General features: G+C 36.7%; 1 protein-coding gene across 1 annotated transcript in view; it reads left to right on the top strand.

Annotated features, from left to right (window-relative positions):
* Positions 1 to 26,235, top strand: part of LRMDA (leucine rich melanocyte differentiation associated) — a 601,006-nt gene that overhangs the window by 330,405 nt on the left and 244,366 nt on the right. The window contains 2 exon segments of the mRNA XM_084209966.1: positions 10,335 to 10,467; positions 20,479 to 20,609. Coding sequence (XP_084066092.1) covers positions 10,335 to 10,467; positions 20,479 to 20,609 — 264 coding nt within the window.

Raw genomic sequence — 26,235 nt, 5'->3', positions numbered from 1 at the left:
TCAGAAACATAAATGTGTAAATTATTCTCAAACAAAATTTTAAAATATATAACAAATGAGAAGCATGTGTGAACAATTTTATTGGTGTAATTGAGAAAACTCTCGTTTCAATCATCGGAAGATATGTGATTTTTGGAAGCTCACCAACAGTGGTTTGCATGTTGATTCAGTTACTCATATTTGTTCGAGAAAGGGTGCAGTTTAAGTAGATCTTATTAAAAAGAAAACCCCCAAAACATTAATGCAATTAATCTCATTTCAGTACTTTATTAAATCTATTTAAATATGCATTCAGGTATTTCAGAGAAATCATTCTGAGTGTTTAGAAAGAGATGAATGCAGTGGCCATTAAGTTTTAATTGTCTTTAATCTCTTGCTACTATGGCGATAAAAATAAAAACTTTTAAGAGGATTATTCTTTATAATGCATTTTTGGTAGGAATATTCTTAGCAGACCCATGTAAGCAGTACATTTTATGCTTTTCCATGGTTTGAGTATTTAACTCATAAATACTTCTAGTATCTTCTTGTAATCTTTGTGTTTTTCTTAATTGCATTTAGCACCATTGGGAAATCTTTCTTAGTATTGCTGAATGTGGAAATATCTTTTAGTTGTCCTCTCCTTCTTCAGATTAAAAATCTGAAATGAATCTACTCTATCTTATTTTGCTGTACTGTTCTGAAGTATTCTGATGAGCCTGGATTAGCTGATGTGGCCTTTGGGGAGAGACACATCAAATGCAGGCAGACAGCTCCTGTGTCTGGTAACAAAGACTGAGGAGGTCAAAACTATCCCAACAGGCCTGAGCAGGTCAGTCAGAGGCAAATGTTGGAAATAAGATTTGGTGGGGAGGGGAGTAAGAGGCCTGGGTCAAGTCCTGTTCAAAAAGTCAGCTTTGTCAAAAGCTTCAGTCACATTCTTACCTACAGGCAACCTCTGCTGATCCCAACTCATTAATCGAACTGGAGAGCCGTCTTGACCCTGGCTCCTTCCCTTTGAAGTGTGGTGTCCTCTGCAGCATGAGGAAATAATTTGCTGCCTGATTCAATGAGCCATCAGTAGAGCCAGCAGACCTAATGACATGTGAGAATATTAACCTCCTACCACGAAGAGCTGTGAATCTTGAGAGGCAGTCTATAATTCACCCAGCACTCCTGAGCCTTCCCTTTCTGTCTTATTCTTGCACTCACTTTCTCACTCACAGGGAGAGAGAGGAGAGATCCTCTTGTCATAAAACTTTATTTCCCTCCATAGTGTGAGCCTTCTGAGCTGCTTGATAATGAGTTACTTTCCTTTTGCAGTTGGATAAAATTTATACTGAAATTCCAGATGTCTGTCTTGCATATAATAATTTCTGTTTAAATTATGACACAGGCAACATTACTGACAACAAAAGGGTGGTAATCCCAATACTTACCCAACCAGATGATTTTGTTTCCTTATTTATTTTTCATCATCAGAGGAAAAAAGAAAAAGCAGTAGAACAAACATGCATAACAGTGCTGTTATTCTGTACAATATGTGTTTAAGCTTTCCTCAATTAAGAGAATCTTTCTGCAATCCTCCTTTTTTTTAATTTTCTTTTTACCTGTAGGATGAAACAGTTCTGCTTAACCTAGCACTGTGTGTTATATGCGCAGACAAGGGCATGTTTTCACCCTTTGATTCTTAAGAAAGAAATAGATTGTTGGTATAATCCCACTGCTTTAAAAGTCAGAGCTGTTTTTTCTCTTATTGACTCCTTTAGCATTTCCATAGATTCAGGACCTTATGTCTGGTAAACTTTAGAAAGAGAGACATTATTATTCATGTGACTAAATAACAAGAAAAGAAAAGCAAAGATGGCCCTGTGTCTATTTACTACTCAGCATGAAAGTGGTGGTGATTACCTGACTGTTATATACCCATATACAGTAAAATGTTCTTGGAGTTTTGTTTTGTTTTTAATGTCTTTTCATAGCGCTGATAGGCTGAATAAGGTCAGAATTTACAGGTTATGGGGCAGGTGGGGAAGAGTATCCAACTCAGAAAATCCCAGCCCAAAATGGCTATTGCTGGCAACAGTCTTGTATGTGCTGGAAAGGTTTTGGTAACTGTTTTTGCTGTAACTGTACTGTCAAATTTCTCATCTTTGGTGGAAACATAGTTTGCAAAAGCAAATGAAGTTATAGCAAGTGTGAGCACTTACGATGGTGAAAGATGTTTCTCCACTGGCAGTGAAAGTTTGTGATGCAGTTGTGTGGCCAAAACCTTTCTGTAGGAAATTGGGCCTGAATTCTGTTCTGTTATCATTATAGAGTTATCTTGCTCTATAATGCTCTAGTTTTTGGTAAATACTGTTGGTGTATGGTGTGGATCTGGGTACAGACTATGATACCATGCACAGGGGACAAAGGAGGGAATGGAGACAAAGCAGGGTAGGTAGCAGAAGGAAATAATAAATAAATGGCAGTCATATGATGATTAACAAGTACTAGAGTGTCTGTGGTATGCACCTATGTAGATCCCTGTCTTTAAGTTGTTCTAAAGACATTTTTTAACATCGAGGGATTCAGTATTATGTCCATTAACAATTCTCTGCTATCGTGCTTGAGCAGTCTATTAGTCGTCCTCACCTCTTATAGCTGGTCACAAAGGCCAGTCCCTTTGCCTCTCTCTGCTTCATCTTTTTTATTAAGTTTATTAAAACTAGTCAGATTATACATTCTTATGGCACAGGCTGTGCTTGGTCCATTCATTATGGTTTCTTATCTTGGCAGGCAATCTGAATTGAACGGCAGCTAGTCCATTATGCACATATGAAGCCCATCACTCCTCCAGCAATGGCCAATTCATCAAACATTTATCTTTTGCCCTCTGAGCAGTGCGTCAATTTGCTTGTCAATCCTCAGCCTTGGTTGTTGTGGAAGATGGGAGAAAAATTACTTTTCTTTTCCCCCTTCCCACTGAACTCTGGTAGTCAAAATGGGCTTTACTCTACTCACTCTACTCCCCCGCTCTCTGTGGAAAAAGGGGAGTTAAGTTACTATCTGAATTGCAGAGTGACAGATTGATCCAAGATACACTAAAGCTTTCATTATGGCACTGCCTTTGCACTTGAATTTGCTCATATTTCCATTATAATACTGGTTTTTAGGGGGTTTATAAATAGGTTCTCCACTTGGCACATGGAGCTGAGAGGAGCTTTTAAGAATAAACACATTACAGGGTTTTAGCTCTTTGTGGGGTTTTTTGTTTGTTTGCTTTTTTTTAAGCAGACTGTTTGTTTTTAAACATTTTATAAACCATGACATGTTCTTTTGCTATTTTTAATCACTAATACTTCATTGAATTCTTTCAAGTTCAGGAAATGGCAGTGTTTCCTTTATTTTTTAAATGCCATTTGTTTTATTAGGATTTTTTTATGCCGTTTGTTTTATTAGGATTGAGTTCCATGTAAAGATTGGGGAAAAAGACAAAGCAAGAATCTTCCATTCAAGTTTTTCTCTTAATCATTGCTATTCTTCATCAAACACTTCTAATAATTTTTAGCAGAAGAATGTTTAAGTCTGTACTTAGGAATTTTAGGGAAGCGATGAATAAATGAACTAGTAGTGGTGTTTATTCCAGAATGCCCTTTGATAAGCTATGAGTATATACAGTCACTTTCTCTCTGCTTGGTAATTCTTTCCACTGTTTTGCAAACTGTATTTTCTTATATGATACTTGTTTGATGACTAGATGACTAAGAACTCATTTTCTGATCCATTTTGTATTATTTTGAAATATTTTATATAGCTTATGTGAAAACTGCCTTCCCACAGGCTATAGTACACTGATTGTAATTTTACTTAAATTTAAACAAAATTGTAACAGTAGTATAATATAAAATCTTGGCATGTTTAATCCTAAAGCTGTAATATAAAAACTTAAGCAAAAAGCAGCCTAACATGAAGGATAAAGTTTGAGCTGTATTAATGGGATATTCCCTTGAGTTTGTGCATTAAATACACATAGTGAAATCTGAAACTTTAAGATATTCCTTAGAAAAGAAATTGAACACCACCACAGTCAGTCTGGTTGCTAATTTATCTCTTTTGCTTGGTTGGTTTGGTTGTTTGTTTTATTGATGGTTTTTTGTGTTTTGGTGGCTGTTGCTGTTTGTGGTTTGATTTTTTTAAATATTAGTAGAGTCTTGGTGTGAGAGAATGGTGGTTGAACAACTGAATGGTAGACTGTAATATGTTTTTGTGAGTCCCTGAAAGCTGTAATTGGGATTTGTAGTTTATTTCACCAGGTAAATAATCCACTCCTACATGACGTGGCTTTTACAGTTTTTTACCTTAATGTCGCAGTGTCTTTTAATTTCATTGCAAGATTTCTGACAAATAGGCTCTGTTCATCCTTCCCAAACAGATGTGCTTCACTGAGCCTCACCTGAAGGTCTGATTCACCTTCTGGGAGTGCCTGTCTTTTCTTGCTGCCTGTAAGGAGTTATAAGTAACTGGGCTTTTATAGATGGATGAGATGAATCTGCATTACTGCTTTTCAGACAATGCCATAATTTGAAGAACTGCTGCTTATTAGCAAAATCCCTCTCTGAAGAAATATCTGCATTTCTGGTTTATAGTTGGTAGGAATGTTTGTGAAATATTGTGAATGCAACATCTAGAATTCAGGAGACCTCATCTCTTTTTGTCTGTTTATTGACTCTGCTTTTGTTTGTGTTTTCTTGGAGGTGGGTGGTGGCTTTTAAGGGTTTGGAAGTTTGGGCTTCCTTTTTTAGGCAATGGAATTTGCTGTGTAAGACTTAGAACAAGACTGTAAAAGAATAGATGAAGGTTCTGAGTTTTTGTGAATCCCCAGCATTTCAATGTGCTTACATCACTCTGGTTTAAGATTGTTGTGAAAGATCTTTTCATCCCAGGCTTTATTGGTAATAGAGTTTCTCACATAGTCTTGTGTGCTTCAGGGTATGAGAAAAGGGGAAAATTGAGGGAATGCTATTTATTTTCTTGTATGTCTGGAAGAAGTCAAGTATGACCTTTATTTGAAAAGATTCAGAAGCTTATTGTAGGTTCAATTCCTAATAGAAGTTTAATCTTTTCTTATGGAGATCACTTTTTCACAGGTATTTAATGATGCTGCTTGTTAATATCTTTTAATTTCTCTTTTGCTGGTCATATTCACAGCTGTGCCTCAAGTTTTACCCTAATAGTTGCTTGCAGATATTTTCTGCCTACCAACAGAGAGATGGAAGTGATGCAAAATGCTACCTCTAGATAGTCTGCAAAATACTAACATTTCTTCTGATATTAGACAAAAAAAAGCATTTCTTGCTTTACAAGATCCTGGAGGCTCTTAGCTGTCACTTGGGTGCTTGCGTGTTCTGTCTTGGTCCAGAAGTCATGTCAGAGCTGTCCATTAAATACTTCATTCTGTTTTCTTTTTGGTTCTATTATCATGCAGGAACCTGTGTAAAATCACTATGTAGATGGGCAAAAAAATAGCTTTTATTCTTGAATACTGTAGAGGCCATTTTTTGATGCTTTACTTGTACTTCCTCCACCTGATTTGTGTTCCTTATATATATATATATATATCCCCATTTTTTAAATTTTGTTTTGTTTTGGTGAGGTTAAGTCAAAGGACTAGAAGTCAGGAGTTCTGGGTGTTATTTCTTGTCTCTGGGAAAATTGCTGGAGGTCACCTTCTGTTAGTCACTTAACCTCTCTCTGCTTTACTATGAAATGGAATTTTAAGCTCAGCAGGTTTTTGAAAAGTAATTCATTAATGTTTTGCAAAAAAAAATGCTTTGTAGTCCTTGGCTGGCAGGTGCTGGAGAAATAGAAATTGCTTTTCTATTTAAATACTGAAATTATCTAGTACTAGGGTTCTCATGTTGATTCTGCTCTCCTGTAATCTGTTAAAACATTAAAGGTAAGGAAAAGGTATTTTAAAAAGCTCTTGTTTTGTAACAGCTCCATCTTTAACTTCTGCTAATGGCTATCTCTTGTCAACAAAGTGGGAATCAATTTCAAGGCTAAACCCAAACTCTCTCATTTGCATATTGTTAACTGCTCTCTCTTTTCCTGTTAAACAGGAGGAAAAAGTCAATTAGGTATGAGGCAGCTGTCTTATTAATGAAGGGGTGGGATAAAATGTGAGCAACTCTTCTTTTGTAGCATATGCTTCTGAGCAGCTTGTTTTTCTGAACAAGGACAACTGCAGAGTACCAAGTTTTGTCTATTGCTTGCAAGGCTTCTGCTTTTTTTCATTTATGAAATCTCATATTTTCATTGTCAAATATTACCAAAATGAAGAGTTGCTCTTTACTTTCATTGTAACCAAATCCCTGTCAGGCCAGAGGGATCACATGAAATAGTGTAGTTGACAATTACCATGCATAGACATACATAAAAAAAAAAAAATCAATCTCTGTCATGACATTCCTTTATGATTAAAACTTTGTTATAAACCATGAATGAATTATGGAAAAGAAAGCTGGAAGAAATCATACTGATTAGCCAAAGGACTTGGAGAAAATGACATTTCTGAGACCTTTATATTCCAAAGGATTATTTACTGTCTACTTACAGAACATCTTAAGTCGTTTTGCAGAGGGAGTCAGTTTCCTGTTTAGCGCAGTGTTTTTGTAAGCTAATGAGGGCAAAGCGTGAGCCATAGGCAATGATGCTGTGATATTAGCTGTGACAGGGAGCTTGATCATAATTATCTTAACGAGGATAGGGTTAATTACAGTGGAAACTTAAAGTTTTTTCTGTTTGAATGAGGCGGCACTGAATACGTTGTGATGTTTTGTCGGTTTGATGTGACTTTGAAAATTGCAGTGGAAATCTCTTGGCAACACTTGCTCTCCTCTGGGAGCAGAGTGTGAGCCCTGCAATGAGGTAACTGAGACGGTACCTGTGGGTGAGATAATGGGCAGCTTTCATGACATTAGAGCAGGGACAAGCAACATGCAATCCACCTTAGTGATGTTTATTAGCCTTTTGAAAGTAAGGGAAACGGCTACTTGCCACCAGCCCATCAGTGCTGATTGCATTGCTGTGGTGAGATTGTGTGTTTGTTTTAGTATACTAACATGGAGAGACATTTTTTAATGCTGTGAACTATGAGAAAAAGAGTACAGATTTAACTTCAGACTGGTTCTCTTTCTTAGGGGATTTCCCTCTTTTTATACTCATCTCTTAAGTTACTTGTGTCCTTCTTCCTATGCCGTGTATATTTAGGCATTCCTCTCCTCTTTTGTAATGGCCTCATAAGGAAATACTTGGAGTACATTAATATGACTTGCACAACCTCATTATCAATAAAATGACAGTATTTTGTACTGATTTCTGTCTCAAATTCTCAAAAATACTTTCTCCGTACCAATTTACAATTGTGCTCCTTTCTTATCCCCCATCTGCAGATGGGAGATTGAGGCTCATGGATGTTATGGGACTTGCTGAAGTTTGTGTACCATAAAACCAATTGTGTGGATTGTACTTAAAACTTTTACACTTTGGAGTACAACTGCTGGGCAATATTTCACATTATATTATGATGGTAGAGACTGTTGCATAGAATTCAGTAGGTAGTAACGCTGAATGATAGCAAACACATTTTTTCCTTATTTATTTCTTTGCCACATCTTGCCATTTTTATTTTGGTGCTTTTTTTTCCCTTCTGTTTAAGATGAAAAAAAATTTCCATGAATAGCAAAACAACATATGGGTGTAAAATTGTATTAATGGCTACACCCTCTCTCTGTGCTGTAGCAACCCCTCCCATCTCCCAGGACTCTGAATTTAGGTGATTAAATCACCAAGTGCACACTGCTCTGATGACATGAAAACAGCAATTATAAGCAACCCCCTGTGTAACACGGCTCCTTTTTAACTGAGCAGCTAATAACATTACATGGCAAAAATTATCAAAACCAGACAGGTGTAAGGAGATTTGCGCACAATTTTCTCTGCCTATCTATGAAACTAGTACCCTTGTGTTCAGCCCAGGGTTGTGAAAGAAAGGCTGTTTCAATAGGCAACTCCCTCTAGTGTTTCAAGGCCTTTTGTCCCACTTCATGGCTTGTCATTTTGTTTTATGCCTCCCCTGCAGCAGTTTTGGATGTGCTCTTTCTTCTCCTTGCCAGTTGCCAACCATTTGCTGATTCTCATGATAAGAGTATTATATTTGCATAACATAACTCAAGAACAATGTGTATTTTGATGCTGACACTGACCAGAGCCCAAGCAGTGTTTTTTCACAAAGGACCTATTAACATCCCATAAGGCTCTGTGGTGCTGACAAGGAGGTGGCCTTCTCTGAACTCTTTTGGCAAGCCAAAGTCATACATTGAAATGTGAGGTTTGGAAATAATCCACTATTTATATAATAAAGAGTATTTAAGGGGAATTTGCTAAACTAGGTTTGTCAAACTGAAATGAAAACTCATAACAGCTTGGTAAACTCACTGCTACCTCCTCTAAGTTTTTTTGCCTTTTAAAGGTACTTGGTGGAAAGCACTAAGATGTTTGCTGCTTTCTCCTCGAATCTTGACTTTGGCAAAACCAAGTCTGTTGTGACCTTTTGTTGGAACAGCTGGATCAGTGCAGCATGCTAGCACAGCTATTATTGGTGAACAGTTTATATAGGCTGAATTGAGGTTTTTTCCCAAAACTGTTGGTTATAGGCACATGCAAAACGTGAGATTGTTACTGTGGTTATTATTTCAGTAAAATGTTTATAATAGAGGCCGTTATTTTTTCAGTTTCAGCAATTTAGTATCAATGCACTGTGATGATATAGAAATGCCTTAAGTTATAGGTGGCAAATTTTCATCATGTCCAGCTGCTGAGCATCAAAATGGCATAAGTGATAGTTGCACCTCCCTTTCAAGTCAAGAGGCTTTGGAATCCTTGGCCTGAAATACACTGTTCCAGTGTTGCAAAAATGTTACTTGAATATTCATAGTTCAGCGTGCAGTACCCAGTGTGAAGGTCACACACTTGGTTTCTTTTGATTGCTTGAGCTGTGTAAGTGTGATCTATAAGTGCTCTGTAAATTCTAGCTACAAAAACAGTATCTTGTTTTTGTTACACACATGAATGTTAAATTGCCTTTTCTAATACTTGTGTTTTCCTCCAGTACCTGTATCTGTGGAACATTCTAACAGGGACCTTGGCTGTACTTTGATCTTTGCCAAAAACTGGGTGGAGGGTGAGGAAATCCCCTCAGTATAAATGTCATTGGAAGCTGAATAAATAGTATAACCTGCATCTCCCTTATTCATCACATTCTATAAAACAGCCAGGAGATACAGTGATGATCTTCCCACTGGTAGGCATAGTAGATCAGCTGTCAAGTCATGCAATCTCAGCATATCTTTAGGTGTCTGGTAGGTGAATGAGCTGTGAATGCGTGCCTGTGCCTATGCTTTGTATATCGTGTGTCTTAGTTGATTAATATGTAGGGAGTTTTTTACTGTTGGAATGAGAAAGCATTAAGAATTAGGCTTGGAACAGATGCCTTAACAAGGTACTGAAATGTTCTTTTTTAGTTTTTTGGGGTTTTTTTGGTACTTTGCTGTGAGAGGAATGACTGCTTCCAGAACCTTGTTTATTTACAAGTAATCATCTTCACTACTATGTTGTCAAATGCTCCTTTTTAAAGCTGCTCTCTGCAGTGTGACCTGTGGCTTGACAGTGGGACAGTAAGCTCCAAGAAGGAAGAAAGCAAATGCCTTTTCTGTCAGGAGTAATTCTGCATTTTATTTTGTAGAGAACATTTTATTTTGTTTGCATGAACTCAAGAAGCTAATTAAGAGGTTAATAAAAAAGGGGGCAAATCCCATCTACATTTCCTAATATTGCATGTAAGGTAACTACTAAGAAATGATACTTGAAGTTGTATTTATTATTGTTAGCAGGGTATGATATTTCTTGGCAGAAATGATGGATGACAACTTAAATTTGTGTCCAGGGAATGAAGGTGAACTGTGACAGAGTTATTTATCTTGGGAATGGAGGTTAGGGTCAGGCGAGGCTGGGTGCCTGAAGGCACAAGACATTGACAAATTCATCCTGCAGGCCCCATATCTGAAGCCTTTTGTTTTGGATCCTGGCTACTCACTAAGTGACCCGCATCCTTCATCCTGCCAGCCTGTGAAGGATGTGTTGCAGTGCCAGCACTCCCCTTGCCACTAATGCTTGTCATTCACTCTTCTGACAGGCCCAAACCAAAACTATTCCCACTCCTGAAAGGGAAGGTTAAAATATTTATTTCAGCTCATAATGGCCTCCCTGATTTAGTGGAGTATCATTTTTCCTGTTGCCTTTGTCGTTTGCAGGTCACTAGAAGGACTGAAAACATTCAGTTACTTGGAAGAACTGATCTTGGACAACAATCTACTTGGAAATGACCTTCTGTTACCCAGGTTACCCCACCTCCATACCTTAACGCTCAACAAGAACCAAATATCCTTTCAAAGAAATACCTGCAAAATGTCAAATGAGTTTTATGTGTCAGCCAAATTAAAGTATGTGAAATATAGTTCATGTGCCGACAAAGCATTCTCTCGTTTGGCACCTGGAATACTTCATAGTAATTTATTACAGGTCATTCATAAATGAAATGCACCATTATATCTTCCTGTTGCTCCATTTTAGTGAGAGATCTAAGTTATGGCTCTGAAGAAATCTTTCTAATAGATAAAATAGAGAAAGAAAATAATGTCAGCGCTACCCGTGTGCAGCAGTTCCTGTGTTTGCTTGGGTTCTGTTGCAGGCTGACCTCTAGTGGAATAGAGCGTGCAGTGAAACACTCTCAGGTTTTAATACTTTGAACAGCTCTTAGAACATTAAAGTAAAGTAAGGTAAAATTAATTAAACCCACATAATAGTTTTAATGATTTTCTCTGTTTTCATGAAACCGGTAATATGCACAATTGGCTAGCTGCTGTGCAACTGCAGCTGTAAAAGCACGTCACTCTCTTCTTGGTATTCCAGTTCTGTATAAATTCACATAAAATGCTCTCCAAATCAAGGTCTTAATATAGTAAAGTCTTTTGATGTGTGACTAAGTCCAGTTGTAACCAATCAGTCACTTCTCCATATGCCTAAAGTTAGTGCCTATTTCTGTTTATTAAGAATAAATATGTCAACATTTGTCTAAATGCTCTGCTGAATCAGAGCCCCTAGTTTGTAGGCTTATGGATAATGGTCTGTAAAAACTAATTATCTGCAAAGTCTATGCACATAGTCTCAATTTTTCCCTAATTTTCTCAGACTTTGACCCATCTGGAGATTTGAAGATGTGTAATGTATGATTTTGCAAAAGTGGAGGGTGATCAAACTGTGGCCAGAAGGCCAACAGAGGCCTGCAGAGTCTTAGAGCACAGCCCGCTAAAGCCCTGGCCTTGTAATTGCAGCGTGAGGACAAGACTGCTCAACTGCAGGCTTTTATTACAGACAATGTAAACTGAGAGCAATTTACCTCCTACTAAAGCAAAATCCTCCTACTGAGGGGAATAAAAATAACTGCAGATTCTACCATTTCTGCACTTAGTTTTGACTCTATAAATAAATAAAAATCAGCAGAGTAACTTTCTTTCTTGGAGCCGTGGAAATTTGCCAAGAGTGTCTCTTGAACAGTAACAATCATTACTGTACTAGGTATTTGGCTAGATTTATGGTTAATACAGGGTATTATGGGTTGGATTTGAGTAACTGGTTTTATTTTTTTGTCGTTTGCTGCCATGGTAAAATCTAAACTCGTGAAGAATGTACAAGAACATTTTTGTTGTGGTGATGCCACTTACAAATCGTGAAGTGTAACTGTGGCCATAAGACCAAAAAGCACATAAGTATATTTGTCCTATGGGCAGCAGTCCTGGAGGAGTTTTGCACTTCCCAAAGAGAAGGCAGAGGTATTGAATACTGACTCAGTGAACAAAATCAGAGGGGAAAAAAATTATCCTGTCAGCAGTAATCTTTAAAGAGTTTCTGCTGGTCCCACAGACAGGCTAGACTAGAATAGTATTGTCAAGTGAGTAAGCTCTCAAAGTCAGTGATAACATGATAAGAAGGATTTGATGTGTCCTGGGAGGTTTTTTTTTAATTCAATCTAAAAACTATGAAGTTAGAGCTTTGAGAGTATTGAGGTACCCAGGTTATAGAAATAATAGATGCATTTTGTAGCATGCCACAAATAACTTAATAGAGGAGTTGCAGAAATACTTGTGCAACACCTGTTGTATAAAAACTGCCTAGAGAAGAAAAATTAACTGCTGTCCATCATTAACATCCTGAGCCTGGGGAGCAGTGATCTCTTCTAGGGAGGGTGCATCAGTCTACTGAAGCATAAGCTCCTTCCAGATTCCTTTCCTTCATGTTAATGCTGTGTTTGAAAAAGGTCTTATTTGAACTTGAATAACTTCTTTTAATGAATTATTTCTCTATAGAATTCTTAAAAAAAATGTTAAGAAAAAATTGTACATTTAATAGGGTAATGAAAGACATTACAGAAGAGTGTTCTGTGTATGACAGTAGCACTATATAAAGGACACAAGTGAGCAAAGAATACTGATCTGAAATAAAACTTCAGTGGGTGGAATATTGCCATGTATATATAAATATATACATAGAGAGATGAAAATAAACAAAAAGCCAAACTGACCCCTTTGAAAATTGGACTACCATGTAAACTTTGGAACACATATGTGAGCTTTCCTGAGTATCTCTTAGTATAACTGTACTCTTCTCTCCTTATATTCTGGCTTCATTTTGATCCATATCCTGTTTTGATAGTTCTGATAAGAGCTTTCTACTCCTTTTGCATGGTTCACTTATTGTGTGGCATTGCATGTGTAAATAACATTTGGTGCCTCCTAACATAATGTCTGGATACTGTACAAATGTAAAAGCTTATCTCTAGATCAGGCAAAGACTAAGAACAATCACCTGGTATTTTTTTCTTCTGGTTGCCTATTTCAGTTACAGTCAGGCTACTACCAATTTTTCTACTACAAGTGGAAGAAGCAAATTAAAATATTGCAATTAAAAATGTGTTATCTTTTCTATAATGTGTACTCTGTTTAAAAATATTTTAAAATGCAGTCTACATAACGGAAATACCTAAAGGAGAGTTGTCAACACTGTGCAGTGTTGGATTATGTAACTAATATACTTTATTTGGTGTATATAGTATGGTTGTTTTTTAAAAAGTCTGATTTACTTTGGAAAACATATCTTAGTTTCTTCTCACACACAGTGGACAGCAGAAAGCAGCACAGATCAGGATGGATGGAGGTAGATGGGAAGTTGCTTTTGGAGGAGGACTTATGACTGCAGTCTCTATTCTTGTAATGGGAAGCCTCATTTCTCCTTTTAAGTGGGTTGACTAGATACTATGAATCAGTCAGGAAACTTCTAAATAGATTTATTTCTCTGTGGGTGTTATAGCAGTGTGAGTATTGGTGCCTTTTCACTGTGCTGTTCTTGACCAGTATGGAACAATATAGTATGAACTTTTCAATTTCCATTACATTTCAATCTTTATATTAGTTGTCAAAACTACTCAAATGGGCAGCTTCAAAATTTGACAAACTATCAAAAGATGCACGCATGCCTGTATGCTGAAAATTAGAGGTTGCTCACTACCTCATTTCTAAACAGACAAGTCTGATAATGAACCAGATCTGTGATTCTTTGCAGTGAAACTCAATTTCTCTATTTAGTCCAGTCAGCTGGTCATATATTTAACATACATTCTATATACTTTTGAGGAGCTGGCACTAAAATTTTTTGAGAAAAAGGTGTAGAATGTAAACGTAGCACAGAGAGAGGAGGTCCATGAGGATGGTGAAGGGCTTGAGAGGAAGCAGAATGGCAGCTGAGGTCCCTCATTCTGTTCAGCCTGGACAAGAGGAGACTGAGGGCAAACCTCACTGCAGTCACAGCTTCCTTGTGGGAGAAAAAGGAGGGGCAGGCACTGATCTCTGCTCTGTGGTGACAGTGACAGGATCTGAGGGAATGTCCTGAAGCTGAGTCAGGGGAGGTTTAAGTTGGAAATGGTTCTTCACCAGAAGGTGGTTGAGCACTGGAATGGCTCTCCAGGGCAGTGGTCACAGCACCACGGCTGACAGAGCTCATAAAGCAATTGGACAGTGCTCTCAGACACAGGGCGTGACTTTGGGGATGTCCTGTGCAGGGTCAGGGGTTCAACCTAGTCATCCTGGTGGGTCCCTTCCAACTAGCATATTCTGTGGTTTTATAATTGAATCTATGTCTAGGTTTGGAATGGTTTAGGGAAAAACCAAAGTATTTCTTACCATGAGAAATCTAGAACCGGGCAGAATGTCCATAATGGTATGTACATTTCTTATGGCAAGAGGAGCTGATTCTTGAGTCTTTGAAAGCAGCATGTATTAAGTACCTCAACTGAATGACATACCAGTAAGTACTTCTGGAATAATTTGTCTTCACACAGATCTCAAAATAATCTGTAATATTTACAGATTTTCTTATCACCAAAACTATAGATTGTAATTTATTTTGCCTCTGTACTTGTTCATAAATTGTCCTCAAGTGCCTGAAGACACAGAAGTCCCAGTCTGACCAGAATCTCATTATATTAACTGCTGAAGACTTGATGTTTGGATTGAGTAAATACTTTAAAGATACAAATTGTCTCCTATTCTGCATGGTTCCCCATTCCCTCTAAACAGACGACTGAAGTGGTACTGAACTCTTCCTGCATAGGCTTCTGAGTTCTCTGCACCCCAACTGTGGATTTAGTGAAATCTGTGTGGCTTGTTAGAGAACTTCTGTACCTAATGAGCGAAGAATGTTTCTTCTAGAAAAGAAGATTCTTCTAGATTCTTTTTCTGAAGTTAAAAATAAGCCATGTGAATGCCATCATGAAAGAGAGAAGTAGTCTTCCATGCACCTTCTGTACATCTATGGAAGAGAGAAGTACTCCGCAGTCCAGGTGATTCCTTACTGTTCTACAGCAGTGCTTGCAGAAGTTGAGCTGCAGATATCAGAACTTTTTTAAAAATTGTGATCTGCTGCTTTATTTTTGTCTTTGTGATGCTTTATTACTGAATAACATTGAAATATCCTCTTCAAATCTGCAGCCTTGGAGCCATGGGGATTCTAAAATGTCTTTAAAAGCACGAGCAACTCCAGCTACGTAAAGAAAACTAATGCTGCTCCAGCAGGCAGAATGGGATTTTTTTCCCATATATTCAGTATGCAGGAAGCTCTCCATGAGATATATGGGCTTAGTTAATTACCATCCACTCTGCACCTTTTTCTTCTTGAGCAAAGTGGTTTCAAAGTCAGTGAGCAAGGTCTTATCTCGAGGTCCTACCTCCCCAGCAGATAGGGTTCAAGCCAGAATGTGGCATACAAATGACTGTGTGCGACATCCTATTGCACACAGAGAAGAGGGAGATGTATACTTGCATATTGCAAGCTATTTCTGTGGTTATCCAACCTTGAAGACCTAGCACATTCTAATGGAAAAGCGTTCAGGTGGCAAAGATCTTTTCATACTGCATTCAGAGCAGAATTGGTAACTTCTGATTCAAGGCTATTTGCGTGTGGAACAGCTTGTGATTGCTACATCATGTTTGTGATAAATTTAATTGAAGCAAATGTTTCAGCTGGGAATAAATATAGGGACCTTGCTCATTTATGACTCTGGTAGAAGTGTCATTCAGCTGTTTTAATGTTAGGTTGATTGCAGCGACTGCATGACAGATGATTAGTTGGCAGAAAAACTTCTGAATGACAGTTTTGGGACTTTCTATGTGATGATCTGGAATTCTGCATGATATATTCCTGATATTCTCATGTACATATTTCAGAAATATTTTGGATGTATGCTGATTGCTCTTTACTGTGTCTCCTTGCTTCCAAGAACTTCCAAAAGCTGTAGTCAATGACGTTCATTAGCATGGGAAGTTCTCCTGCAACTCTTTTGGGAAAGTGGAATGACTTTTTGAAAGATAAAGGTGGAGCAACTTGGGAAGCACTGAGAGAGAACAAGAGTGGTTACTTTTCTGTATTTGAGTGTGTGACTAGTAAAAAGAATTGCTAGTAGACAAAAAGTTAAGAGAAAGAAATCCCAGATTCTCTTACATATGCCAAACTATATGTAAAAAGTAATTGTATGGTGAGATGGGAAATGTATACGTTTTTTTAGACAGAATAAGTTGATTTGGAAACTTAGCATAGATTATGTTTCTGCATTGGCTTGGCCTGCAGTTTTTCCAGAGAACAAGTGTGAATATGGTTATACCAATAATGCTGGTAAGGAAGGAAGAAATGCTATGGTGTTTGGGGAGCATTAGTGCTCAGTACCTAACATCTGACCCTTATGTTACCCTCCATAGAGGATTCATGCAGTGTCTCTGCCCTGGAAATGTGGAGAAAAGACATAGCTAAAGAATATGGAAGAACACAGAGGTCTGGAATAGAGGAACTCTTAAGACATCATGCAGTAGTCTCTGTGTGAATCCACTCAGCCTCTTAGAAGTTTAACAGAATACTCTTTTGCTATGCTTGCTGTCAAATGACACAGCTTAGCATCAAAATGACTGTCCCTGCTTGTGAGGTTCTCCTAAAACTAAGTGGCACTATCCACTCAGAGTTCACAACTTTGTCCTTGTGCAAATATAATATTCCCTGGGAACTAATCTTTGAATGGTTTAAAAGGGGACGTAGTCCTGGCTAGTCACTAGAATTTTAGTCCAGGCTACAAGATTTTCTAAAAAAATAAACAAATGAAAATGCTACAAGCTTGCACAGACAGTTAATTCTTAGCCAGAGAAAGAAGACACATCATTTGCTGTGGGCTTTTACTTGTTCTTTCTGCTTTCTAGAGAACCTCAAAAACAGTGGTACTGAGTATGAGAGGGTGAGAACAGGCAAGTCAGAACATGCCTATTGGTAAGATATTTTAGGTGTGTATGTCTGCTTGTGAACCGTCTAAATATGCATGTGTGGTATGCACATTGTAACAGGCTGAAGGGGCTTTAAAAAGTTCATCTGTGAGAGATGCCCAGTTCTTTTAAATGCTTCCCTAATTTAAAACTAGTACAGTCTTTTGGATGAAATTTTAAAGTATGTCCAGTGTGTTTCTGTTAGTTGTTCCTGAAGACCAAGTTACATTTTTGGAGGGAACCATTGCTGTATAATTCCTGAGCTGTAGAGCTGATGATTTTAAAATTTTAATTGTTACAGTTGTTTCTTTTGTTTGATGTCTATTAGAAAGAGAGGCATGAACAGATTGGTAATAATGGCACTTGAATTAGGAGATGGATTACTACACTAAGGATTTTTAATTATCACAGCAGCAGTACTTTAAACCATTTTTCAAACAGTAGACAATAGTGTAAGTGTTGGCATCACATGTACAAATTCACCTGGTGATCAGTGACACTGACTTTAGACAGATCAGTCCAGAGCTGTTTTTACAGAGCTCTAAATAGATAAATACATTTTCACTAGCACTGTCCATGGATTTAATTGTGGGTTTTCTTTTTTGGAGAGAACAGAGCTGAAATTGGTCTTAGAAGTGGCACAGCATGGTTTTGCAGCTCTTTGGCTCTGATTGCACCAATATGGCACAGCTTGGACCGTAACAATAAACCATAAAAAGGAAGCTGGCAATAAAACTTCAGATTTGCTTTGATTTTCTCTCTCCATATTTTCCTAGCATTGTTTTAGAAAGACATAATGCTTTTGGTGGCATCATATGGTTGCAGTATTGTGATTTAAATAAGTATTTGACATGCTAATTAACTAAACACTACACTAGAAGTGCACCATGACTTATGAGTCATCTCTGAGAAATACTTAATCATGAGAATTTTAACAGGATATCATTGTTTTCTTTGTACATGCTTTGTAAAAAATAACTGTGGTGTTAGGTGTATGGGGCTTCTTGGAAAATCAATCTGTACCTTGTATTTTGTTTTTAAGAGAGATAAGAAAAATATCTAAGTCCTAAAGAAGAGAACAAATAATTATTTTATTTATTATATAACTGCTAATTCTCTTGCATGAGATGCTTCTTAGGGGGTGTTTTTGCATCTGAAAATAAATGCTCAGGGTTTAGATATGAGATATTAGAATCTAGACACTAAGTTCCAAATTTGGGAGAGTTGGATTTTTAAAATGCAGATTATAAACTCCTGTAATTTACCTAAAATTCTTGGTGAATATGGTGTCTCTCTCTTTTGCTTTCAATAGGATTTTGAGGTGTAGTCTTACCCTTGGTGCATATCTAAGCTGACACTGCTCTTCATTACATTTCTAAATACATTTTGCATTTGCCTTGAAGGCTGCATGTTCAGATGGGAGTTAGAATACATGTCATGCTCCACATTCAGCAAACTTCTGGGGAGAACAACTTTTACACAAGAAGTAGCTCTGCTGAACTAAGAAGCAAAAGTCCTGCATGTTTACTCCATAAAAGAAGCAAACATTTTGAATGACTTTTTTTTTTGGTTGGGGTGTTATTTTTTTTTTTTCCTTTTGATAGGAAATTACCAGTTACAATCAAAGCCTTGCAATAGCTCCTGTGTGTGATTGCTGTTGTGGCAATAACTGTCTTTTGTAATAATAAACTATTTCTTTCAGGGAGCCTTTTCGCAACTTAAGCAATCCTGGGAGAAATTAAGTGTTGCTCCTGGCTGAGGGAGGGTGCCAGGTTCAAGCACTTCTTTAGCAGCCTTCGGAAACTTTTAAAAAGCCTTTTCCACACTTGAACATGTGTGGAAAAACAGGTTGTGCGTTTCCCATCACAGTCCATACTTCCTGAAAGAGCCATGAAAAGGTTTGTGTGAGCTCAAGGTCCAGGTATGAAAATGAGCAACAAATTTGGATTGGTAATTTGTCCTAGCTAACAAATCATATGGTGCTACAAAAAGATAATTTTTTTCTTGGAGTTTGGTAGATTAATTATTGGGATAAAGCATTCTGTAATGTGGCTTAGCCAAATTAAAAATTAGCATTCCTATCTTCTCAATTATTTAGTAGATCTTATTTCAAATCCTCATTTTCCTCACTCATAGAAAATATTTAAGTATGACTGCCTAGATTTTATAGAACAGAACACTGACTGTGAGTGTAGATACATATATTAGAATTAGTAATTGTTGGCATGATCTTCATGTGTATTTGGAAATTAACTAAAATTTCTGGCTTACAAAACATGGACCACATTTTTAACAATGAAGCTCTTTTCTCCATTCTGTATTGCTTCTGTTGCCCTTAAGATATTGGGGTGAAGAAATAAAGTAAATTCCATCAGCTAAAAATAAAAAAGATAACAGAAACACATAAATCAAGTATAAATAATAGCAACAAAAGTGACCTGAGGATTTAAAACAATAGTTTGTCTCTAACAGCAGAAGGGAATAAAAACAGAGCAATGAAATATCCTTTAATGGTTTTGAATAATTATTACCCTTGTTTATGTCAGTTGGTTTTAAGTATTGGAAACTTTTGACACACACATGAATGGCATATTTTTTGAGAATCACGCCAGTATCTTTGTATGTAAATTGAAGTAAATTAGAATGTGTATTTCAAGTCCTAGAGACTGTCATACCAGGCCGTAACAACAAAATAATTATTTGATCAATTAACAAATTGAGGTGCAAATGGTTGAATATTGTTGTTAGGCTTAATCCTAACATGTGATTTCCAGTACTGCAGTGGTTAAAGACAGTTTAATCTTTGTTTGCTGGTTTGTTTCATTCAGGTTTACAATAATGAAGGCGCACCCTTCGTATTTATGTTCCCAGAAACACAGTTAAGTTAAATATCCTCATGAGCATCAAAATATAAGGCTCTTTTAATGAAAAATTTTATGCTTTACAAGACTTTAAAACTTCACATATAAAGTATTTGTAGCACCAAAGCCTTTAGGTTGCGCTCAGTAAAGCATTAATTGGCATATCCTAATTGAGTAGTTAGAAATGTGTTGTGTGTCACTCAAAGCGTTTATATGCTGGGAGGGAACCTGGGTTGTTGTGGTTTGACTTTTCTTTTTCTTTTTTTTTTTTTTAAACTCATTTTCCAGTGGACTGAATATATTAGTGATGAATGTGCTGTGAAACTAACTGTTTGTTTCCATGCTGGAAAAGTTTCATGGCTCCAGCAATTGCTAGCCATTTTACCACACAGCATCCATCATTTTGTCAAAGTTTTAATGTTTTGTAGTGAACCACCTAGGAAAGAAAGGCGGAGAAAAGAATGACAAAACAGCCCAATTCTTTCATTCCATGCCAAAAAACTGACTGAAGTTTATCCCTGTTTGCCCTTGGAACAATTAATGTGACATTTTCCTGAATGCCATACTAAATTTGATTGTCAGTTATTGAAATGTATGTTTAAATCAGCAGTGATGCAACTCCAAATGCTTTTTTCATTAATGTCATTGAAGCCTTAACCCACTACCTTTGACACATAACAGAATTAGAAAGCCTTTTGGACCATTTGGCTGAAGTTGTGCCCTCACTACAGTATCTCAGTTTGCTTGGAAACATTGCTTGCCCAAACGAACTGGTCTGCAAAGAAAAGGATGAAGATGACTACCAGAGATACAGGTTAGTGTTTTCATTTGTGGATGTGATAAAGCATGAAAGTTTTGTTTTACTACTGAAAAAATATTAAACTAAAATCAACCCAGAGTCTCAAACAAACATCTACTCTCTTCTGAAAGCACTGTAATGTTCTGCCACGGAACACTTGGGAATTTGAGTAGCCCCCATTTCAGTGAGATCATGCTCAGGAACCTTGTTTCAAGAAACATTTCAGTGCTGTGTAGCACATGTCTGAGTTGAGCAGGTGTGCACAGGATTTCCTGAATGTGAGTATTCATATACCCCTACTAAAGGCATTTCCTTCTTTAAGGCCAAAATAAGGCAAGGTTTGCATACACTAAGGGTGAAAGGCAGTTAAAAAAAAGAAAAAACAAATCACTCCACTGAGATAGCCAGTTGCCTTGTCTTCTGCTCATGTTTGATATGGTGCTAAGTTGCTTCTACTGTAGTTATCAAGGCACTATTAAGATGGAATAAATGCTGCCTCCTATATTGTGCTGCTCCACTTCAGAGCAGTTACATTCTAATAAAAAAACCCCAAACTATCTTAATAATGTAATGTCAGTGAGCTAGATTACACAAGAGGTCATCTGAAATTTAATATGGAGACTTGATAAAATACTATAAGTCCAACTGAAATGTTGCTAAAAGTTGTAAGGATTATTTAAAAAAAACCCTCAGAAATACTCGTAACTGATGATGGTTATGAATATAGATCCATAACCTATGGAATGTCTGCTAAGTGATGTAATTTTCAGAGCTACAACCTTAAGGCAGGTGAGACATTGATTATGCAGGAAAAAAGAGACATTAGAAGTATTTTTCCTTGCTACCCCCTGAGGCATTATTTCAGTCCTTGTGTGCTGGCACTTTTCACATTGGCTCCAAAGGGCATTTGGAGGGGGGTCCGAGCCAAGCAGTGCTGGTCACCTTGCCTTGCAGAGGCTGAGCTTGCTTTTTATTGGGATCATCCACAGTATTCCAAGTTATATAATAAACTCTGATCTTATCTTCAGGTAATCCAAACTGTGCTCTAGGAGTTAGGATAAAACAATACAAAGTTGAGGAGCCTAAAAGCAGTTTTATGGGGAATTTATGGGCTTGAATTCGTTGCATTCAGAAATGATGAAGGTTTAACAGCAGCACAACTGTCCCAGATGGGCACATATACTTTTTAGTTTGTTTCAAATTTTTCAGAAGGATTTCTAGGTTGTCACACTTTCACCTTTTAATGATTCCACTTTTGAATCCAGCTTAGCATTTTGGTTTTCATGGAGTAGAGCAGCCTAGGTTTAATAAAATATTTTCCCATTGCTTTCACACTTAAGTGGAAGGTATGCCTACTATCCAGCTTACAAGACTATAATAGTGCTGCCTCTATGTAAATTTATGTGACATGTGCTCTAGATAATTGCTTAAAAAATGAATGATATTTCTACAGTTTACTGTTTTTCACTTTAAGTATGTTTTCTGACAATATGTCTCCTATTAATCATTTAAGCAAAAGTAGTATGTTAAAGGAGCCATTCAGAGGCAAGAACCCATGGTTCATTTAGTGCTCTCTGAAAAAATTCCTTATTGATTGACATCCTCTGTGGTTATGTGATGTAATATTTATAATATGTCACAGAGCCATACATCAAAACAAGCACGTCCCTTGTTTCATTTCAATGCAAAAATGTTGATTTCAGAGAGGTCAGGGTAGTTTTAGGTCACATAGTGGTAAACCACGATGTCAAAGTGTGAAGGGATTCTATTTATATATTTGCTGGAAACTGCAACTTTGCTTCCATTTTATTTCCTCTCAATTTTTCAAAACCCTGGGTGTTTTTTTCTGGATAAACTAGGTTGATTGAAGTACTTTTAAGAAAGAAGAATGGGCTTCTAATTAGTTGAATGATTTATGGTTCTGCTGCTATAATGAAAGCTTCCTGATCCTTTTCCGTTATTATTTGTTGCATTATATGAAATGTGTTTGCTAGACAGCATTAGATTCAAAACCCAAAACCAGGGATCAATCAATTGATCTATCTGCCAATCTTTAGGGGAATATATATCACCTGCATGATGGAACTGATTACAAGTACTCTTCTAATTTTACTCTGAGTAGCTAATTCAGAGTTTTCAATACGCATTCTGAATCATCTTGAACACAACTTTTGTCTCTTCCAGTTTCAGCATTTTTTAATGATTTGAAATAGCTTTTTTTCCCTAAGATTTTTTTTTGAAATTTATCAGAAACCATCAAAAGATTTCATTCATGTGAAGTTGAATTATGTAAAAACTTGAATTATGCAAACATTGTGCTTCTCCATAATTTCAGCTAACTTTGTTTTGTTCTGAATGGGAACTTGTTGTAAATTTTTGCAGTGGCCATTGGAACCAGAGCTTCATTTTTCATTGAGCTTTAATTTTGTTCCTACTGAGTTCAATTAGAGTTCAGGCTATTTAATTCCTCAACCAGAAAGAGAAAGGTGCTAGAAATCAAAGCTTTACTTAATCTTCTAATTCCAACAAACTGAAAAGATCTGTTAACCCCCCAAAATCCTAATGTTAAAAAATGTGGAAAATAATTTTTTTTTTTAAATTCAAAGTCTGGCAATTCACAATGATCATAAAAACGGAGGTTAAAAGTAATATTATTTACTTTAATTAGGTTTTATCAAAAATACTTGGAAAATTACAAAAGTATGCTTGTGGTCAAGAAATTATGATCTGGTTCTTCAGGTGATCCATTGGTATACCATTTCTATAATTTCATTACTAGAGCTCTTTTCTAGTCTTACATTAAAACTACACTTTATACTGAGACATTATTCTGTATTTTTCTCAAAGTAGTTATTTTTTGTCTAAGAACCACAGCAACTTTTGAATGAGATTTTTTTTTGGGAAGAAGAAAAGGGTTTTTTTTTGTCATCCCTGCTATTCCTTCTTACATTTAAAATGTGTAGGAGAATAGATTGATGAAAAGATCTCTGGGTTATTGGAACTTTTGCTTGGACAAAAAAAAGAAAATGGAAAGTTCCCTTCTATGATATTTTTATAGGCAAACCTGTTTGGTTCATTTTAAAGACTCATGGGTTTTTTCCATCATTGTTAAAATGGCTTTAGTTTCTTACTACTAAAAAATAATCTTTAAGTTCTCTTGATCTTATTTTTGAAGCTTTCTGTATTTGGGTTATTATTTTGCAAAGGTATATTTTGGTGGTGAGGGCAAGGGAAAGCAGAATGTCTAATATGTAATGGTGATAGGAAAATTTAAAAGCTTTTGGCTACAATAGGAGGGAAGAAACACAGAAAAATAGGTTGCAAAACAGTGTCCTCTAAAATAACCTAGTCTCCAATCTCTGCTTTGAAGATTGCAGGAAAACAAAGGTCATGACCCAGAGATCAAAGTAGCAGAAGTCAACACAGTAATTGCTGGTTGCTTCTGTTGTACTCACAGTTGGTCAGTCCTGTGGGTGTATTGTTTGCAGAGAAAACTTCAAACGTGGTGTTAGTGAACTGTGAAAAATCATCTGGGTCACAATGTATTACAAAGCATTTGTGAATTCTGCAGGTGACCTCACCTATTTTCATTAAAGCGATATGATTGTGAGCAATTCATGCCATGTGTGAAGTTTTCAGTGCTTGTTCATTCTTCTTTGCTCCTTATTGACATTTCCTGGAATGATGCATTCATTAAATGCTGTTGACATGGAAACAAGGGCAAGTGGAAACAAATGCCAGAGTTTATTTTAAATTAGCTTAAAAGTACATGAACTAGATATGCTATCTTTGGCTGGGGGAGCAAATGATGATAACCTTATGAAGTCCTCTTAAGATATAACAGCAAGAAAGGAAGTGCGTGTGTTTGTATGGATTAACTTTTCAAGCTAAATCAGCTATTCCCATCCCACAGTTTTGATTGTGAGAAATTATGGGTCTTCTAGCATTTTCAGTGTTCTTGCAGTTTCATTTTGTTTTATCGTGGTTTTGTTTTATTTTTTTTTTAATGCTACAGGATTTGCTTTTCTATTTAAATAGTCTTGTATTTGGATGGTAATATAAATATTTATGTTCATAAGTAGTAGCAGACTAGAAATCCTCACTCTGTAATGAAAATAATGCTAATATATAATGATGAGAACTTACTGTTGAGGCTCTCTTTAAGCAGGAGGGATTGAAGTCTGTGGTCATTCTGTGTATGTTCTTCATGAACTTAATTCGGTGATTAGGGTATTCCCTTGCAGCTGTACAATCTATGAACCTGTGCTACTTCAGTGTCTGAGTGAAACCTTGTCATCTCACCAGTACCTGGAAGGAAAAGTGTGCTTGAAAGACATCAAATGGCCACACCAGGTCCATCTGAGACTGGGCACTGGAAGAGTCCATGAGCGAGAACAATTTCCATGTTTTTGTTCAGCCAAATAAATCAAAGTCTGTAATACCCAATTTGTCTGTACTAACGTAGTAAATCGAGGCAACACTATAATTACTGTAACACATATAGAGAAAGACTTTTCTAATTCACAGAGTTTGCTACGCTGAAGAAGAACAGAGTGTGTTAAAACTTTGGGAAGTGGTGTGGATTTCCACGTGACTTGCAAGCCCCTCAGAATTACATGGTCATCACCAGCCAGTGCCAAGGCTGCTCAGGGTCTCGTGTGATCCTCTAACAAACCTCATGCCAACATCCTGGCCTCTCTTCTGGAAGATGCTGGTTTAAGTTTATGACCTGTCTTCCTTATCTGTGTATTTAACAAATGTCTTTGTTAGAGAGGAAATTCTGTAGCCAGCTATATGCTGTTTGGAGGTAGAAGGGTAAATTTTTTGGGGGTGCAGAAGAAACAGTCACAGAACATAGTGTTTATGACACTAGTTCACTGTCACAAATATTTCAATTCTTCTGATTTCCTTTTTTTTTTTGTCTTTCCCCATTTAAATGCTTATCTAACTTAGCCAGCTTCAGATTACTTTTTTTTTTCCTAGTTTATAATAATGTAACTGAGAGCATGATCAGTCCTTCAAAGTTTGAAGTAGGCATATTATTCATGTTCTATGATTGTTAAGGAAAGGAAATATAGTAGCACAGAAAACAGAAAAATGAAAGTAAACACTTTCTGAAACAGAGCATGTTGCAGGTATAATACAGGTAGAGCTGGATACTTCTGCATTCTTGTGGGCAAATATTTCTCAACTTTTCACAACAGATTTTTTTTATTTTTAAATTAAATATTGATGCATATAGTACAGTTTTATGTTCCAGTTTTTGTTAATTATAGTACAAACTTGAATACTACACAGAATCTAGTTCTTGCAAGTCTTTCACTAAAGGTTCAGCAGAAGAGTTTGCAAATATGCCTTTTTTTCCAATATCCTGGCAGGTCTGTATGAAAAGTCTTAAAATGATGCTTATTGCATGTATCCCATACAAAGTTGGTAAATGATTTTTTAATATTTATTGTAATTTTTACTAAACTAAGATGGAAATAACATGAAATTTTATATTCTGTGGTCATTTTTTGTGGTCCTGTTGGTATGATGAATACCTGTTATGAGCTTATTTTCATGAGACTCATGGCATCCATGCCAAGAGTCAGGGTGGGGGAGATGATTTTGAATAAAAGAAGGTGCAACTTTACTTAAA

This window comes from Fringilla coelebs (genome assembly GCF_963513975.1).
Source record: "Fringilla coelebs genome assembly, chromosome: 8".
In the NCBI taxonomy this organism is placed as follows: domain Eukaryota; kingdom Metazoa; phylum Chordata; class Aves; order Passeriformes; family Fringillidae; genus Fringilla; species Fringilla coelebs.
Note: the sequence above shows the minus strand (reverse complement) of the source record. Positions and strands in the feature narration are given on the sequence as shown.